Consider the following 19,186-nt stretch of genomic DNA (forward strand, 5'->3'; position numbering starts at 1 on the left):
TAGATATTATTTAGAAATAACTAATCTTACCTGTCTCCTAAACTATTGGTATCAATCTTTATGAATCCAGAACAATTAATAAAAACTTTTGGACCCATATGACAAAATGTAACCAATTGGGTTCTGTTTTCAAGCCTCTGATTAGTTTGTTTCAGAACTTTAAGTAACGCTTGACCTTTACGCGGTCCTAGACCGCATATGAATTGAACTAAACTACTTTTATGAATCTGCTGAACGGCAAGATTTATATCTACACCTACTTCATTTGTTCTGTTGACAAATTCTAAACAGAGAGCTTCTAGTAGTTCTTCTTTCTGGACTTGTTCCTACAAACAAAACATATAAATATATCTTTAAAGAAATTTAAAATCCATAAGGAAAAATTTTCCTGTAACTGGCTGTATACCATTAATTACAAAAATTGAAGAAAATCTTCTGTGTAAAAGGTATATTTATTTAAAACCCCAATAAAGGGCTACATTAAAAGACAGAACGTTTTCGCTCTAAAGAGAGCATCATCAGTGTTCTAAGCCTAAAATAAGTACAACCAAAATTAGTGAAGACAAAGTAAAAAATTTAAAGGTTGACCAAGATAAAAAATTAGGTTATACTTACAAGCTCTACATGCTAAGCCACCAAAAATACATGGATTAAAACCCTTAAAACGCCGACCAAAAGTCTTACATTGGCGTGTTATATATTAAACCCTGGCGATGGGTGAAATTTAAACAAGATATACCTCACAGCATTATATGACTATACCACGTGTATGTGGGTGGTTGAGTTGATTTCTCTGTCTTCACAAAGAGAAATGTGAAAGCCAACTAATTACAGGTGACAGGTAAGAAAGCATTTCTGACTGATGACAGCACGAGACAGACGGTCCCACACGAAGTTTTGTGAACTGATATGTAGTTAGGTACACTAACCAATAGTTTTAAAATTTATTTGTAGTAAAATACGATAATAACAACAAACATCATGTGCTGGGATCACAAGTATTCACTATTAAACTACCAAGAATGATATACAGAGTGAAAATAATGTTATTTAAAAAAAAAAACCAATTGTCAGTGGGGTTTAATAAGTGTATTACTAAAGATAGGCAACCAACCATACACGAGGTGTATTTTAAATAAAATGAAGATATTATCTTGTTTTAATAGTTGAAAAAGAATAATTTGCCCATATGATCTAATGCATTTAGGGCAGAGAAAATAGGTATATTTTTCCTATACTATTAAACATGGTGAAGGCAATGTCTAGGTTGAAAGTATGCAGTTATTTGACATCCAGCACGAAGATGATTAATGTAGGTACCTAACTGAATGAAATGAGAAAGGCAACAAAGGTATGGCTAATGGTAAAATTATGAGACAATGAGCTCTATATGTCTAATATTTTAATATTGTTATGGAGGATGAATTAATGTAACTGAAATTCGTACTATATTAAAGTTTATGGGGTATGTGAGGGTTACTCAACACTGATTAGGAATTATAGTTGTTATAAAAAGGTTTAAAAATATTATTCTGTCCATATATGTGTATATCTAGGACAATGAAAAAATTAAGTAAGATTTTTCTAAGTTATTACCTTTATGGAGAAAATAAAGAAAGAAGGTGTTGAGTAAAAGTTGTTGTTTCAAAAATAAAAAGAAATTTTTTTTTTAATATTAAACAGTTAAAATTAGATTGTGAAAAGTAATTGGATGCAATCAAGTTGTGGAATTGTAAATATCAGACAGCAGAGTGATTGAGATTGGTGAAAGAAATGAGAGAGAAACTGAGAGCCACAGGAGTCCGACCACAACCAGCTACCAAATGATAGTGATGATAGGTAAGAAGATGAGAAAGATAGGTGTAAATGTGAAAATTAAATCAGTAAAGGGTTGATGTTGATGTTAATGGAATGAATGTTGTGTAGTGTTGGTTGGAAACTAGATGAAGACCCATACAAATAGCTGGACTTGGAGAGTAATGAGAGGATATATTGATGTAGTTGTGTAGGAATTGTGACAGATAGGATGTTTAAAAATAGATTAGATTAAGCGGTATTTGAATAATTGTAACGAAAGGTTAGTATAAAGAAATTTATTTGTAGCAACAACATTAAGGATTCTAGTGAACAATATTGTTCACTAGAACAATAAAAACATTTTTTAAGCGCTAATTCCCTGGCCTAGCTTAACCCAGCCTTAAGCCGGCCACTCACGATATTGCGGCGTCGTTTAATTTTGCCGAAATTGACTAATTGGCAAAAATTTTGATCGTGTGTGACCGTGCATCCAACGCAATCGTTACAATTTTACCACAGAGAGACTGGTTTGTTTGCTGCAATACTGCAGGATTGATATCATTGACGATTTTGTCGAATGACACCGCAGTACCATGAGTGGCTGGCTTTAGACAGAAGTTATCAACGCGTAGTTTTGACAGAAATGTTTAGGACGGATGTAGAATCAAGTAAAGAGGGTCGTATCAGACACTGAATCATAGAATAAAGAGCAATAGGGAACTTGCACATTTTTTTATTACATAATAATGTTCAGTTTAGTTTAAAAATGGGATTTCCAAAATGTCACGCTTCAAAAACTCATAACTAAGAAGTACAAATTTAAAGCCTTCTGTGATTTAAAATATTTCAAACGACCCGTGACGTCACATAGTTGAACTTTATGGTTATATTTATATTTATGGATATATTTAGGCATATTCTTCTTCTTCTTCTTTAGTTTATTGGCCTCCACCTACTTGGGTATTTGGCCAGCTCATCATCGCGGAATAAGGGAAAAATTTATATTCTGAAGACACTTATCGCATATAATTGTAATAATATATACCAGTTTGTTGAGATTGGAGTTTGATAAAGTTTTTGAAGGAAAGGACAAAAGGTTTACTATGGAAAATAAAAGAAAACACTATATAGTCGGAAAAATGAAAGAATACCCACGAACGAACATATAAAACACGCTGTATTTTAATGTCATCGCGTCACAAAGAAAATTGTCCAGTGCAAGTACATGTAACAATAATTATTACATGTACTTGCGCTGTGCAATTTTTTGTGTGACACCGTGACAGAAAAATACAGCGTGTTTTATATGTTCGTTCATGGGTATTCTTTCATTTTTCCTACTTAAGCGTTGTTTAGGGCCATTTTGTAAAAATACAAGTTTCCTATGTTATTAAAATAGTTCAAACGATCAAACGTATTTTCTACTGACGTTTATAATGTCTAATTTAAAATTATATACAATTTTGTTTACTTTGTTGGTGTAGAATTTAAACAAACAACCATATGACGTCACGACGCGTTTTGGGCTAGCTGCAATAATTTGAACTTAGAATCGTCTTTAGGGGTAAAACGGAACACAAAAACTACTTTTTTATCTTTGATACGTGTTTTAAATTATGTTCTGTTGTAATTTATAACATTTTTTTCGAATTTAAAATTTTATACAACTTCCCCTATTCCGTATTCTATCAGCAACAGATAAAAAATCTGAAAAGAAGTAAATGATAATGAACCCTGTATTGACTACAATCACTGTATCCCCTGGGAGATAATTTAAGTTGATGAAGGAATTATTATGCATCTGTTTATAAATAATTATCTAAAAATGAAATACTAACCTGCAAGGGATGAAACCTCAGACTCAAAATTTCCTCATCGCTATTACATAATTGGGAAAATTCAACCAAAGGATCTTGCATTCTTCGAGCTAATGAAATAGCTTGCCTTAACAACTCTGGATAATCTCTGAAATCAGTTGAACCTTTAATGGAATTTGCGTACACTTTGGCTAATTCATTATCAATAATTTCAACCCTAATCTGTGGGAATTGGTCGGATTCTATTAGTTCACTTATTACTCCTCTGATATCATCAGCGATCATTAAGGCTTCTCTGGACTCACCCCCTACTGCTATCACATGAGGCTTTTTAAGGAATATGAAATTTTTCAGTGCTTGAAGATCAGCTTCCTAAAAAACGTAACTACGATGTAATAATATGGAATTTTTTTTAGTAGGTAATACAGTATAACCCCGATTATCCGTGCTCCTCAGGACCGGAGGTGGCACGGATAAAATTGAAAAGCACGGATAATCCGAACATGTATTTCTTATGTATAATACATATGTACGCATACACATACATATATGTACAGCTGGTTCCAAAAAAACTGATACGACTCTTAAAGCGTATTTTGTAGAAAATTGAGCAGTGTATTTTGAAGGATAAATACTTATTATTTACATACTGTCACTGCCAAATCTTAAAATTTGTTCGATAACTTATTCTGTTCAACCTCAAAAAATGGCTCCACATGCTAGCAAAGAACTAAAAGCAAGAATTGTAACGAAATTAGAAGATGGTTGGTCACTATCTGCCGCAAAGAAGCATTTTAACGTAAACAGAACAACTGTTTCTAATATTAATAAAAGATGGAGAAAACAAGAAACTCTCGAAAGAAAGCAAGGTTTGGGAAGAGCTCTCTGAAGAAGACAATTTCACAGTTCCTTTCACGCAGATGGACCGAAGACTACAAGCTGTTATCACTGCTGATAGAGATATTACAAAATATTACTTTTATTTTTACATATGTACCTAAATTTAGTATAGTTTTGGTCTTCCAGACCCTCGCTTTCTTTCGAGAGTTTCTTGTTTCCACTATTTTTTATTACCTAATAGAAAAACTGTGGTTCTGCTTATGTTAAAATGTTTTGCTGCCTCTGATAGTGCCCAGTTATCTTTTAATTTGGTTACAATTCTTGCTTTAATATACATATTGTTGATTGTCGTTTGTTTTATTCCTTAATAATAAAAATGATAACAACAACTCTATTTTATGTAAAAACTATCATTTATATACTCTTTATAAACTGCAGAAATTCAAAACAATAAAAAAATTTAGACCTTAATAATAATTACAATTTATGAATTAACATATTAGACGGAGAGGCAGCGCTGAAAAATCTATTTGAATTTACTAAAGCTAGATTTTTCACAGTTGATTACTGTGAGTGTGTAGAGAAACATACTGCGGTCGGTCAAGCGAAACGTAGAACAGGGGTTACTGAGGGGGTATCAAAGTTGCTTTCCTACGAAGGTAATTATTTCCATTTACTAAGGCTGAAAATCAGTACACACATTCTAAATTAAATATAAATAAAAGTTATTATAGTCGGTCAGCTGTATGACGGGACAGAGCCGGTCGGTCGGCCCCAATAGTCGATTGAGGAAATGAAACATTTTGGCTCGCAATTTTTTCGTTCAGCATGGATTTACTTGAAATTTTCACAGAAGGTAGGGAATACTCCAAGGATCATTTTCTATATCATGCCGCTATCATACGATAAAACCTTGGGGGTGGTTGCCACCCCATCGCGGAGGTGGGAATTTTTTATTACATTTTAATCATAATTCGATGGAAAGAGTGATTCTAAGAAAAAAATGTTTTTTACATTTTCTTCGTAAAACTAATATTTTTCGAGTTATTCGCGCTTGAAAATAACAGTCTTTCGACGAAAAAATCGACTTTTTTAGAGGGTTTTTTGAGAATACCTCGGAAAATAATGCATTTAATCAAAAAAACTGTAGATATCAAAATTGTATATTTTAGTAATACAAACCAAATTATTTTCCAATAATATCTTTAAGACCAATAGAAACCGAGGTACGGCATATTAAAGGTTAGATTTTTTCGTCAAATGCATAATTTGAAATATTCAAAGCCAAATAATGGGGAAAATTTGAATTTTTCGAGGAAAACTTAAATAATATTTTTTTAAGTATATAATTAGACCTTTAAAAAATAATAAAAAGTTTCTAGCATGAAAATTAAGTGACTTATAATCAAAAAAATGTCGGTACCTGCTTTTCTCTATGAAAAAATCAGTGAATACAACCCCCTAACTAGCTTTCTAATTCAAAATTGGTCTTCACCTTTCTGTAGTTCCTTTTATATTTATATTATCAATACACTTAAGGAGTTTGACCTATTTAAAATGCCTAATTTTGGAAAAATATATCTCACTGTGTACTGATTTTCAGCCTCAGTAAATGGATTTAATTACCTTCGTAGGAAAGCAACTTTGATACCCTCTCAGTAATGAGACCCGCAAAAATGATTTTGTAGGATTTTTAAAGAGCTATAAGACTGTGTAAATTAAATTCCGTAAGATGCCTTAGTTTTTAATTGGGGCGGGTTTAGAGGGCTCGAATAAGGGGGTCTTTACTGGTAAATAGAGGTTTTAAACAGCTATATCTGGCTAACTATTCACTGTAATGAAAATCTATGTACAGGGTAATTTTAGTCATTAAAAAAGCTACAATTTAGTAGTTTATAATTTTTTTCATATCTTCAGTATTTTCGGAGATATTTTGAAGTAAAAGGTGAAAAATACCAAATTGCAAAAAATCAATTTTTAACTATTTATAATGGGAAATAAGCCACAATATTATTAAAAAATGATTTTTATTAACGTTTCGATGCCCAAATCGGGTGCCGTTGTCAAAATACAAAATACTACTAACATAAACAAAAATGTTGTTGCTTAGTAAAAAAATTCTTCTAATAATTTATTTAATTTGACTCATTTATATCGGCAATTCAGATACATATGATACATTTTAAAGTAGAAGACTTTAAAATGACATTGCCAATATTTATGAGTTGCGTTCCTGGGACGACTTTACTGAAAGATAGTTCATTCTATTACATGAAATCAACCCCAACTCAAGAATATCCGTCACAAAAAAATCATAGCATGTGATCTGTCTTTAAAAAGACAACCACATGCAACGGTGACATTAAAATTCTCGCGCTAGAGATCTCATAGTAAATCACAAGGGAAAACCACGAAAAACCTCGTGATACTATCCCGACATCGTAAGTATTTGGTCTTACATTTAATTTACTCTCAAAATTAATACCAAATTCTGACTTTACTATAATTTTGTTTAAATTATAAATAATATCAATAATACATGGATATATAAGTAATACTAAAATATAAAATATGTACTAACTCGACTATTGACTTACTAATTGTGGTATTTTCTTTCTATTGACTTCCTCTTTCAGTATGGGTATCCATATTTTTTTGTGACGGATATTCTTGAGTTGGGGTTGATTTCATGTAATCGAATGAACTATCTTTCAGTAAAGTCGTCCCAGGAACGCAACTCATAAATATTGGCAATATCATTTTAAAGTCTTCTACTTTAAAATGTATCATATGTATCTGAATTGCCGATATAAATGAGTCAAAATAAATAAATTATTACAAGAATTTTTTTACTAAGCAACAACATTTTTGTTTATGTTAGTAGTATTTTGTATTTTGACAACGGCACCCGATTTGGGCGTTGAAACGTTAATAAAAATCATTTTTTAATAATATTGTGGCTTATTTCCCATTATAAATAGTTAAAATTGTAAAAATGCCACAAGAAAATAGCTTCAGAACAAATCAATTTTTCTTTAAACTCCAATTTTTCCAAAATTAGGCAATTTAAATAGGTCAAACTCCTTGAGTGTATTGATAATATAAATATAAAAGGAACTACAGAAAGGTGAAGACCAATTTTGAATTAGGAAGGTAGTTAGGGGGTTGTTTTCACTGATTTTTTCGTAGAGAAAAGCAGGTACCGAAATTTTTTTGTAAGTCGCTTAATTTTTATGCTAGAAACTTTTTATTATTTTATTTTGAAAGGTTTAATTGTTTACTTGAAAAAGGATTATTTAAGTTTCCTCGAAAAATGCAAATTTTTCCCATTATTTGGCTTTGAATATTTCAAATTGTGCATTTGACGAAAAAAGCTAAACTTTGCTGTATCTCGGTTTGTATTGGTCTTAAAGATATTATAGGAAAAGAATTTGGTTTGTGTTACTAAAAGATACAATTTCGATATCTACAGTTTTTTTGATTAAATGCATATTTTTCGAGGTATTCTCAAAAAACCCTCTAAAAAAGTCGATTTTTTCGTCGAAAAACTGTTATTTTCAAGCGCGAATAACTCGAAAAATATTAGTTTTACGAAGAAAATGTAAAAAACATTTTTTTCTTAGAATCACATTTTCCATCGAATTACATGGTTAAAATGTAATAGAAAATTCCCACCCCCGAGATGGGGTGGGAATCACCCCCAAGGTTTTAGCGTAGGATAGCGGCATGATATAGAAAATGATCCTTGGACTATTCCCTACCTTCTGTGAAAATTTCAAGTAAATCCATGCTGGACGAAAAAATTTCGAGCCAAAATGCTTCATTTCCTCAATCGACTATTGGGGCCGACCTACCGGCTCTGTCGCGTCATACAGCTGACCGACTATAATAACTTTTATTTATCTTTAATTTAGAATGTGTGTACTAATTTTCAGCCTTAGTAAATGGAAATAATTACCTTCGTAAGAAAGCAACTTTGTTACCCTCTCAGTAACCCCTGTTCTACGTTTCGCTTGACCGATCGCAGTATGTTTCTCTACACACTCACAGTAATCAACTGTGAAAAATCTAGCTTTAGTAAATTCAAATAAATTTTTCAGCGCTGCCTCTTGGTCTATATGTAATCAGTTGTTTGTTTGTTTATTTTAACTGACTTTGACAGTCTGTCATAATAAATATAATATAATGTCAGACCAATAAAATACACTGCTCAAAATAATCAAATCTTACTAAGAGTCGTATCAGTTTTTTTAGGAACCAGCTGTACCTATCATAAAAAGATAACAGAATAAATAAATCTTTCATTATGAGTCTCTCTTTCGGTGTATAGAGTTTCCGTCGAGTGATTTACGATGACGCTATTTTGATAAAACCTCAAAAATGCAATTTGAGTAATAGAAAATCATAGCACGGATAATCGGGGTTCTACTGTAATTGTATACAGTGCTAGTCAAAAGTCCGTACCCCCCCTCGTATCTTTTGAACGGTTATACCTATAATAGTGAAATTTGGAGGAAGAAAATAAACGGACGTAAGCTTCTTAACTAGTCATGACAGGTGACGTAATAGTGACAGATGACGTTACAGAGCCACTGTGACCGATAATTTTAAATGGGACCTTATGGCAAGTGATAACTCGTTTGAAAGGTATTGAAAATACCTATTCAGTCATACTAATTTTGTTTGAGTTTAAGCTAATTTTGATGAACAAATGAAATAAATATAAGATTGTAGTTTCGCATTTAATTAATAAAAATTCAAAATTCCGCCTATGATTACTTGTCAAACAGGTTGACGTTGACGTAAAAACTACTTGAGAATTAAAAAACGTCAACTTTTTTGCCAAAAAATTCATAGGCGGACATTTGAATTTTTATTAATTAAATTCGAAACTACAATATTATATTTATTTAATTTATTCACCAAAATCAAAATCAACCTAAACTCAAAAAAATTAGTATGACTGAATAGGTATTCTAAATACCTTTCAAACGAGGTATCACTTACCATAAGGTCCTATTTAAAATTATCGGTCACAGTGGCTCTGTAACGTCATCTGTCACTATTACCTCACCTGTCATAACTAGTTAAGAAGCTTACGGCCGTTTATTTCCTTCCTCCAAATTTCACTATTATAGGTATAACCGTTCAAAAGATACGAGGGGGGTACGGACTTTTGACTAGCACTGTATTATTCAAAGAGCATGTAATGATGGCTATTACTCACGATGATGAAGTTTGCTACACAAGCCGAAGGCGAGTGAGTCATCAGAGTGAGTAATGGCATTTACATGCGAGTAGAATACTATAGTTTTTCTACGACCTCTCTTTTCGTTAGTAGAAAAATTATTGTACTTTAAAATGCATTGTTCGTTTATTGATAAACATAACCAAACTAAATTAAAATAACAAAAGTTTTACTTTTAATATTAACAATATTAAAAATAAAACTTTATTAGAACTAATCTTCTGGTTACACAATTCGTGGCTTCTAAAATTTGCAAGCCAACGAATTGCCGGAGCAAAGAAGGCCGAGGGAGATCTATCAGGTTGCATCTCACTTCCCGCCTGCCCAGCATGGTAAAAATTCCAACACAGATTAGTTCTCAATACTCAGAATAGGAGTAAAACTAATAAAAATAATAAATAATCATTTCGTTGTGAATCGAAACAAGAGCCGTATTATTTTAGTTAGTTCAGAGAGCGCCAAAAGCACTCTAACCAGTTTCAACTCTTGTTAGAGTTTCTTCAGAGAGCGCATATTTGATTCTCTCTGAACCAACTCTTGTTAGAGTTTCTTCAGAAAGCGCATATCTGATTCTCTCTGCACCACTAAAATTCTGGCCGCCAGCCTCGATCAGCAAACGAAAGATCACGATGACATGGATGCATCTGCTAAAGACGAACGAAAGTTTTACTTTTAATATTAACAATATTAAAAATAAAACTTTATTAGAACTAATCTTCTGGTTACACCATATAGGCCAATCAAGTTAGGTTTTTTCTAGACATAACGGAAAAGACGAGGTTTGACAGTTGAAATGTGTAGTATGAGATATTACAAAAAGACTACCATCTTGGGATTCATCAATTTTTTAGTGGAACATTTTTTAAATAAACAATCAAAACGTCAAACTTAGTTTTTTGCTCATAACTTAAAAACTTGTTTATTTAGAAATTTGACGTCCACAGATAACTTTTTCAGAAAAAAAAGATACATCGAATGAGATACGCTAAATGAAAATCGGTTAATAAACAAAAAAGTTATTGCAAAACGGAAGACAAAATCACTGTTTTTGAATATTGTTAATAACAATTTTATTGTTCATTAGAATATGTTTTAATATAACTAAAATTGAGGGCATTATGGTGTTTGAATGGTGTGCAAAAAATGGTCCAGATCTGTTAAATAGTTTTCGCAAAATTGAATTTGTTTATAAAATTTTTTGAAAAACGAGCTAAGTTCTGAGGCTGGTCCAGTTAATATGGCTGAATGTATCTCAATAATCCGGGGCTCATTTCCTTCGTTAAGATGTATACTAACAGCGTATGAAAAAAACAGTAAAAAAAAATTACATATACGTACACAAAATTATTTGTTAATAAATAGCAGTTTTTAAGCTTATAAACAATTACAATAATTTCGTAGAAATTAGATCAAATTAAATGGCAATAAAAAATACGGAAAGCTGGTTAAAATACACAACTTATAAAAAAAAATTTTAGGTCGTACGACCCTTGGGGTCTGAGATAGCCCCTTTTTTTGAAAAAATCACTGTTACGTTAATTAACAACACTAAGATCTGAAATTAACCAATATTTTATAAGAAAAGTCAAAGTTTTTAACAAAGTTTTTAGCAAGAAAAAATGTTAAAAATTGTTTAAACAGTAGTGTTATAAACAAAAAGTATTTTGCGTTCCGACTAAAGTAAAAAATAGCGGGCGTAGTCGACTGACTGAATAGTGGGCGCGATTGGCGACCGGCAGCAGCTCCTAAAATTACGTTATACCGACCACAAAAATCAACTTTAAAGTGAATAACAAATTTTCGTCATTCCTTATGTTTTCGAGGTCTCCGAATCCGAATATGGAGTTTATTTTTTTCTAGAATTAGTGGAACATGTTCAAAAATCAAATTTTATGCCAAAATGCGATAAATCAATTTTGGTGATTTTTCAATTTTAACTCACTGTATTTTTTGGTCGCTGTAAATATTTCCTTTTGAAAATTTTACTGTGTTATCTTTGAAGCATTTAGATAACAATGAGATTTGTCCAAAATGAATAAACGTATTAAAAGAGAAGTTGTTGATTTTTAAACATTTTGTCGTCAGATTTCGTTAGTTTCATGCTTACTTAAAAAAGTTGAGTGACAAACTTTTTAGTTTATAATTTTAACTAACACAGAAATAAAATATAATTCATGAAGAAGTTTTCCAAAAAAATTTAATTTAAAATATGCAATAGGAAAAATGTTATGTGACTTTATAGACCAGCGGCACACTGGCACACCCCAAAAAAAGCTTATTTCTCGAGATACTGATACTAATTTTGGTAATAGGTACTTTATATTTTTGATGGTGCTGAAAACGAAAATTAGGGTTGTTTTGAATTTTACGTGGGGAAACATTATCAAAATCGCAACTTTACCCTAAAAATAAAAATCACGTTTTTTGCGTTTAACTTGCTACAGCTCAGTTCCATTGTAATATTTTTTTCTGAAATTTTTATAGTATATATTTCTCACCATTCTGAAGACAATGGGACCTGCTTCAATATTTCTGTCTTGCTACAAAGAAAGTTATAAATTGTTTGAAGTAAAAGGTGCAGATTCTTGAATTGCAAAGTTTAATCGCAAAAGTTGAGTGACAAAATTTGAAATTTAGCTGTTCAATTAATTTTATGTTAAAATCTAGAGTACAGAGAACAAAATGTTTTATAGAAAAAAGGTGGTGTAACTTTTAATTTTAAGAAAAACGTGATTTCATTTTTTTTTATTTTTAGGTTGTGTGGTTGATATCTCGAGAAATGAGCGTTTTTTTTTTTGGGGAGTACCACTCGTCTATAAGGTCGCGTAACTTTTTTTCTGTTGCATATTTTGACTTGAAATTTTCCAGAAAACTTCTTCAGGGCCTATGTTTTAATGCTCCGTTGATTAAAATTATAAACTAAACAGTTTGTCACCCAACTTTTATAAGTTAACAGAAAACTAATGAAAAAATTGTTTAAACAATTTTCCGGCCGCGGTAGCTCTTGGTACCCTTTGGATTTGTTATAAGGTTCTTTTTTTTTGAGTAAGTTTGTGCAAAAAATAAGAATCGGAATAATTTACCTAACGGGGTCGACGATACAGCCTGGACTACACACGGATTCAAAATAGAGAATAAAAAATGGCCTATACCTACCAATCGGGTTCTACTGTTCCAAGTTTACTATTTTTTTTATCTATGGTACCACATTAAAATAATAATGTTTATCTTATTTTCATTGCAAAATTATCCAAAACAAAGCAGCTAATGGGATGTATAAACCTTTTTTAAGTGGCCTTTTTATTGTCATTTTTTAAATTTATTTATTTAAAATATAATTTTACTAAATAAATGTGCAAGATAATAATATTCATAAAATGCAAGTTTCTACCAAAATATATAAATATATATTAAGCTTCAAATCCGGTATACTGTCAATGTTAAAAATGGGCTGCAACGGTCTAGCGCTAGCGAATGGTAGTCCGCGAATTTATTCTCATTCGGCTACGCCCATTATTTTTTTTTACTTTAGTCGCAACGCAAAATACTTTTTGTTTATAACACTACCGTTTTAACAATTTTTAACATTTTTTCTTGCTAAAAACTTTGTTAAAAACTTTGACTTTTCTTATAAAATATTGGTTAATTTCAGATCTTAGTGTTGTTAATTAACGTAACAGTGATTTTTTCAAAAAAAAGGGGCATTTTTTCAAAACAACCCCAATTTTCGTTTTCAGCACCATCAAAAATATAAAGTGGTTCGTCCACATAAGTAGGAATAACAATTTTTAATTTTCTTGTTTTTGTAAAGAATATTTTAATTCATTTTCTTTTCAATATTATGGGACACCCCGTATATACGAGTAGGCCAATACCTAATTCAGTGAGTATGTATTAATTTTTATCATTATTTTCAAGTAAAAACCTTAAAGTTTTTTGTATGTAATTACCTGCCTACTCGCCTCATTTTAAAAAGACAATTCGCCAACCAACTCTCTTGGTTAACAGTCACTTACAATCATTCCGAAAAGTGTATAGAAACTCAATATAGTCCTCGCGAGTGATTTATACTTTATACTACTCAGCAATAGCAGTACGAAAAATAGCAGGCCTGCTCCAGCTTGTGCAACGAGAAATGACAAGGTAGGAAATATTTTTATTACAATTTACTTTAAGGTCTGGTTTTTTTACTGTTATTTTTTTTATTCTATTTTAAATTCACCCTATGCTAAACAGTCCACTAATAAAGCTCACTGAGTTAGTAATCTCCTCCAAGATGATTTATTGGTCCTTCGAGCCGGATAGATCCATTTTCTATATTTTTTTCTTGCATTTTTTCATTTTTCTAAGAGGGTAATATAGTCGGGGAAAGTTTCTTTTAAACCTGAATTGTTTGATTTTATTGTCATACTTTGCTAATTTACAAAGATCAGAATCAAATTCAGGTTATTTAACCGCATTTCCTTTGACTTTATTTTTTGTTATTCTTTAACATAAGGCGATAAAATATTCTTTACAAAATTAAAATCACGTATCAATTAGTACATTGGTTTTTTGTTTGTGCCGATCGTTAGTGGTACCTATACCTCAGTTAATGTTGTTTTTTAAGTAAAAAAGGAACACATTAATGTAAAAGTAATTATTATTAAATTGTCAACGTCGGCCAATAGACAAATTTTGTTATAATAATTATTATACAGGTTGACTCTATTATAGATGAAACTGTGTGTTTATTTTACACAGTAATTTTTATTTAAAGGGTTTATGTTTTATAATTATTTTTTGTCTATAAATATTCAAATAGCAGAGGACATAGTTTTCTATTTTATTAGCACAAAGTTCGGTTGTATTTTATTAATTTTCGTGTGGTGAACCTATTTTATTTCCTAACGCTAATTTCATATTTTTCTAAATTTATTAATTCTACATTTAAATTTACAAAATGGCAGATAAAATTAAAAAATATCAATCTTTAAGACAAGTTGAAGTGCAACAAATGACTGAAATTCATGCTGTTGCTTTAAAGGTAGCTGCTGACGATAAGAATTTTTACCCGGTTTTGGAAGTTATGTATGAAGGATTGGAAAAAATTCGTGACAATTTTTATGATCTTCATAATAAAATAATTATGTTAGTTTCTGAGCAAGATAATGAGGACGCGCTATTTAAAGTCGAAGATGATTGCCGTAGTAATTTTGACAAATTATATTATAAAATTAAATTAACATACGTGCAAGCCTTTAGAAAATCTTCAACATCAAGTCAGCAAACTACATCAACTTCACAGTCTCAAAATCCTTTACCTATAAATTATTTTAATTTACCGAAACCGGAATTGCCATCTTTCAGTGGAAAAATAACTGAATTTAGAAGTTTTATAGATCAGTTTGATGCTCGCGTTCATACTCTTACTTACTTACAACCAATTGACAAATTTAATTTGTTACTATCGTGTTTAAAGGGTGCAGCGCGCGATGCTGTGGATCATATTGACATCACAGCAAACAATTATCCAATTGCCTATGATCTGCTTTGTGAAAGATTTAATAATGTTAGGGTAATCGCTGCCAATTTATGGAATAACCTTGAAAGTTCACCACAACTGACTTCAGAAGATCCAAAAGAACTACGCAAGTTGTTAGATACATTTTCGAAAAATGTGGCATCTCTAAATAAGCTAGGACTACCCACAGTACATTGGGATTTTATACTTGTTCAAATGATTTTAAAACGATTAACTGTTTCTTTAGTAACACGTTTTGAGCTTTTTCATAATAATTCAACCATCCCAAGCTATAAAAAACTGATTGATTTTTTAAATCAAAGTTGTCTCGCTTTAGATAATATTGATTTTCACACTAAACCAAAATCTAACTTTTCTAAAAAACCTAATTCTTCCAAATCTACATCATTGCTTGCTCAAACAGAACCTGAACCAAAATGTTCTATCTGTAAAACTAATGATACCCATGCCATTTATAAATGCTCCGTTTTTTTGGCAAAATCTCCTGTAGATCGATTTCAATTAATAAAAAAGAACAAGATGTGTATTAACTGTCTTGGATCACATCGTTCTAGCCTATGCAAATCTACATGGACTTGTCACTCGTGCCATAAAAAACATCATACACTCCTTTGCTTCTCCTCTTCTAAGAAAGAAGAGAATGTTCAAGATTCGGCGGCATCCACTTTAAATTCAACGACTGGATCATCCGTTTCTGTGTGTTTTTCTTCCGCTGATAAAAGTACTTTGCTTTCCACTGCATGTATTGAGGTGCTTGATTGTCACGGTAACTACCAACCTGTTAGGTGTCTGTTAGATTCGGGAAGCATGACGTCCTTCATCTGTCAAAAGACCCTTAGGCGTTTAGGTTTACGTCCCATGAAAACTTCAGCTAACATCCAAGGATTAGGTTCTATGCAGTCGACCACTAATTTAGGTGGGGTTACCATTTCTTTTAAACCAGTACGTAAATCTTCTCCTATTTTGACAACCGATGCGTTAGTCTTGACAAAAATATGTGAGGATCAGCCTTTATGTAATTTAGAAGTTAATACTTGGCCCCATATTGCTAATTTAAAGTTAGCAGATGATAACTTCTTTCGTAGAGGATCCATCGACATTCTTTTAGGAGCTGATGTATTCTCTACAATTCTTTTGGATGGACGTATTTACGGCAATCAAGATCAACCTGATGCAATTAATACTATATTTGGCTATGTGCTTATGGGAAAAGTAAATATTTCAAAGGCACCTACTCTTACTTCTTTATTTTGCCAAGTTGAAGATACGGTTTCTTTGGATCAGCAAATAAAGAAATTCTGGGAATTAGAAGCAGTCCCTGAAGTTTTTTGCTTAGCTCCTGATGATGCTAAAGTGGAAAATATGTTTATGAATACTTATAAGCGTGAACAATCAGGACGCTTTGTAGTAGATCTACCTTTTAAGGAAGAAAATCCTGTCTTTCCTAATATTAGATCACTTGCTCTTAGTAGGTTTTATTCATTAGAAAGAAGGCTTCAAAAATCTCCTGAACTTTATGACCAATACCGCACCTTTATGAAGGAATTTGTTGAGCTCGGTCACATGGAACCTGTCCCATTGAATAACTTCGATTCACCTTATGTTTACTATTTATCGCATCATTGTGTTTTAAGACCTGAAAGTCTAACAAGTAAATTAAGGGTCGTTTTTAATGGTTCCGGGCATCTTCCAAATCAACCCTCACTCAATGACAAATTATTCACTGGTCCTAAGCTTCAGACTGACATCTGTACAATTTTGATTAATTTTCGATTGCATGGTTATGTAATTACGGCCGATATTTCTAAAATGTATAGGCAAATTTTAATTAATCCTACTCAAACAGATTATCAAAGAGTACTTTGGCGTTCTAATAATTCTGAACCTGTTCGAGATCTTCGTATCAACAGAGTTGTTTATGGTCTCTCTTGTTCTCCTTATCTTGCTATTAGATGTCTACATCAGTTGGCTAATGATGACGGGGATTCGTTTCCTCTAGCAGCCGAGGCACTTAAAACTGGAACCTACGTTGATGATATCATTTCTTCCTGTCCTAGTTTCGAAAATGCCTTAGCACTAAGAGACGAACTTATTGCCTTACTTGCCAAAGGAGGTTTTGAGTTGAAAAAATGGTCCAGTAATGTACCCGATTTATTGAAAGGATTAGCTGTATCAGATTTAGCAATAAAACCTCTTACATTTAATGATGATATTTCGTCCAAAACACTTAAAGTATTAGGGTTGGAATGGGACGCTTCTTCGGATACATTTGCTTTTAAAGTTCAAGTTTTAGACTCTTCTTGTACAAAACGTCATCTTTTGTCCAATTTAGCAAAAATATTTGATCCTCTTGGATTTTTATCTCCAATAACATTTCTAATTAAACACCTTATTCAAAGAATATGGACTCAAAAGATTGGTTGGGATGATGCTCCATCAAAAGAAATTATCCGTTTGTGGAAAAAATACATTGATGATGTAGCATATTTGAGTAAATTAAATTTACCTCGTCGTTTATTAATTGACGATATTTTACGCTTAGAAGTTCACTGTTTTGGTGACGCTAGCGAGAAAGGTTACTGCGCTGTCTTGTACTTTCGATGCTTATCACCTTCAGGCCAACCTTTTGTTTCTTTTGTTATAGCTAAATCTAAGGTCGCACCCATTAATAAGGGACTTACTATTCCCAGATTAGAATTGTCTGCTGCGGTTTTAGTGGCTCGACTAGTCTCCTTTGTTTCTTCTGTTATTAAAGATAAAGTAGAAATCAAGGAAATATACTGTTATTCTGATTCTGCTGTTACATTACGTTGGTTACAATCTTCCCCTCATCAGTGGAAAACTTTTGTGAGCAATAGAGTAGCTTATGTGCAGGAACGAGTAACTTCTTCATGTTGGCACTATGTTCCTTCTGAAGAAAATCCTGCTGACATTGGTTCAAGGGGTTGCTTACCCTCTGAGTTAATTAACTGTTCCAAATGGTGGGCGGGGCCAACCTTCTTACAATCTGATCCGCTAACGTTCTTTGAACTTAATTCAAAGGAGTCTACTAATGTAAATTTGGAAGTGCGGACTGTCGCATTGATTGCTGAAATTCCCAATAATTTTTTAGATATTTTATTGGATCGTCATTCGTCTTTAAATAGGTGTGTTCGATGTTTGTGTTACATTATTCGTTTTTTCCATTATGTAACCAAAAACCGATATGGTAATCTGGAAATAGGTTGTTTAAGTTTATTGGAGCAACATAACTCCTTACTGGTTTTTGTTAAACGAACACAGCAGATCTTTTTTAATACTTTAATAAATTTTATCCAAGATAAACAGCTGCTTCCAAAAAATTTAAGAAAGCTTTCACCTTTTATCGATGCAAAGGGAATTCTACGTGTAGGTAGTCGCCTAGCTAATGCGCCCATTTCGTATGATCGCAAATTTCCGGCATTACTTCCTAACAGTTGTAAATTAACTGATATGATTATTGAATCTACTCATCTGCAATATCTACACGCCGGGCTTCAAACTGTTCAATACCTAATTTCTCAGCGTTTTTGGATTATATCTTCCAAACGAGCCATTCGTAGAGTACTGTCTAAATGTGTTAAATGTTTTAAGGTGAATCCTTTGTCCCCAGTTCCGTTAATGGGAAATCTACCGCTAGCTCGAATATCTCAACTAAAACCTTTCAGTAATGTTGGAGTTGATTTTGCGGGCCCTTTTCCTATAAGAGCTTCCAAACTTCGAAAGTCTCAAACTCTTAAAGCGTATTTGTCGCTTTTTATTTGTTTCTCAACAAAAGCTCTTCATTTAGAGCTCGTATCTGATTTATCCACTGACGCGTTTTTAGCTGCGTTTAAGCGATTTGTCAGTCGTAGAGGCCGATGTCAACATGTTTATAGTGACAATGGCACTAACTTTGTTGGAGCCAGAGCAGAACTTAACAGATTGGCATCACAAGCTGCT

The 19,186-nt window shown here is 32.2% G+C and overlaps 1 protein-coding gene across 2 annotated transcripts in view; it reads right to left on the reverse strand.

Moving 5' to 3' along the window:
* Window positions 1-19,186, reverse strand: part of LOC114340166 (transcription elongation factor SPT6) — a 168,549-nt gene that overhangs the window by 48,860 nt on the left and 100,503 nt on the right. For both annotated transcript variants that reach the window (XM_050655712.1, XM_050655711.1), the window contains 2 exons: window positions 3,636-3,986; window positions 31-326 (listed from right to left, as the gene is read on the reverse strand). In XM_050655712.1, the coding sequence (XP_050511669.1) occupies window positions 31-326; window positions 3,636-3,986 (647 nt within the window). The remainder of the gene's footprint in view (window positions 1-30; window positions 327-3,635; window positions 3,987-19,186) is intronic.

Source organism: Diabrotica virgifera, chromosome 7 (assembly GCF_917563875.1).
Source record: "Diabrotica virgifera virgifera chromosome 7, PGI_DIABVI_V3a".
Lineage (NCBI taxonomy): Eukaryota > Metazoa > Arthropoda > Insecta > Coleoptera > Chrysomelidae > Diabrotica > Diabrotica virgifera.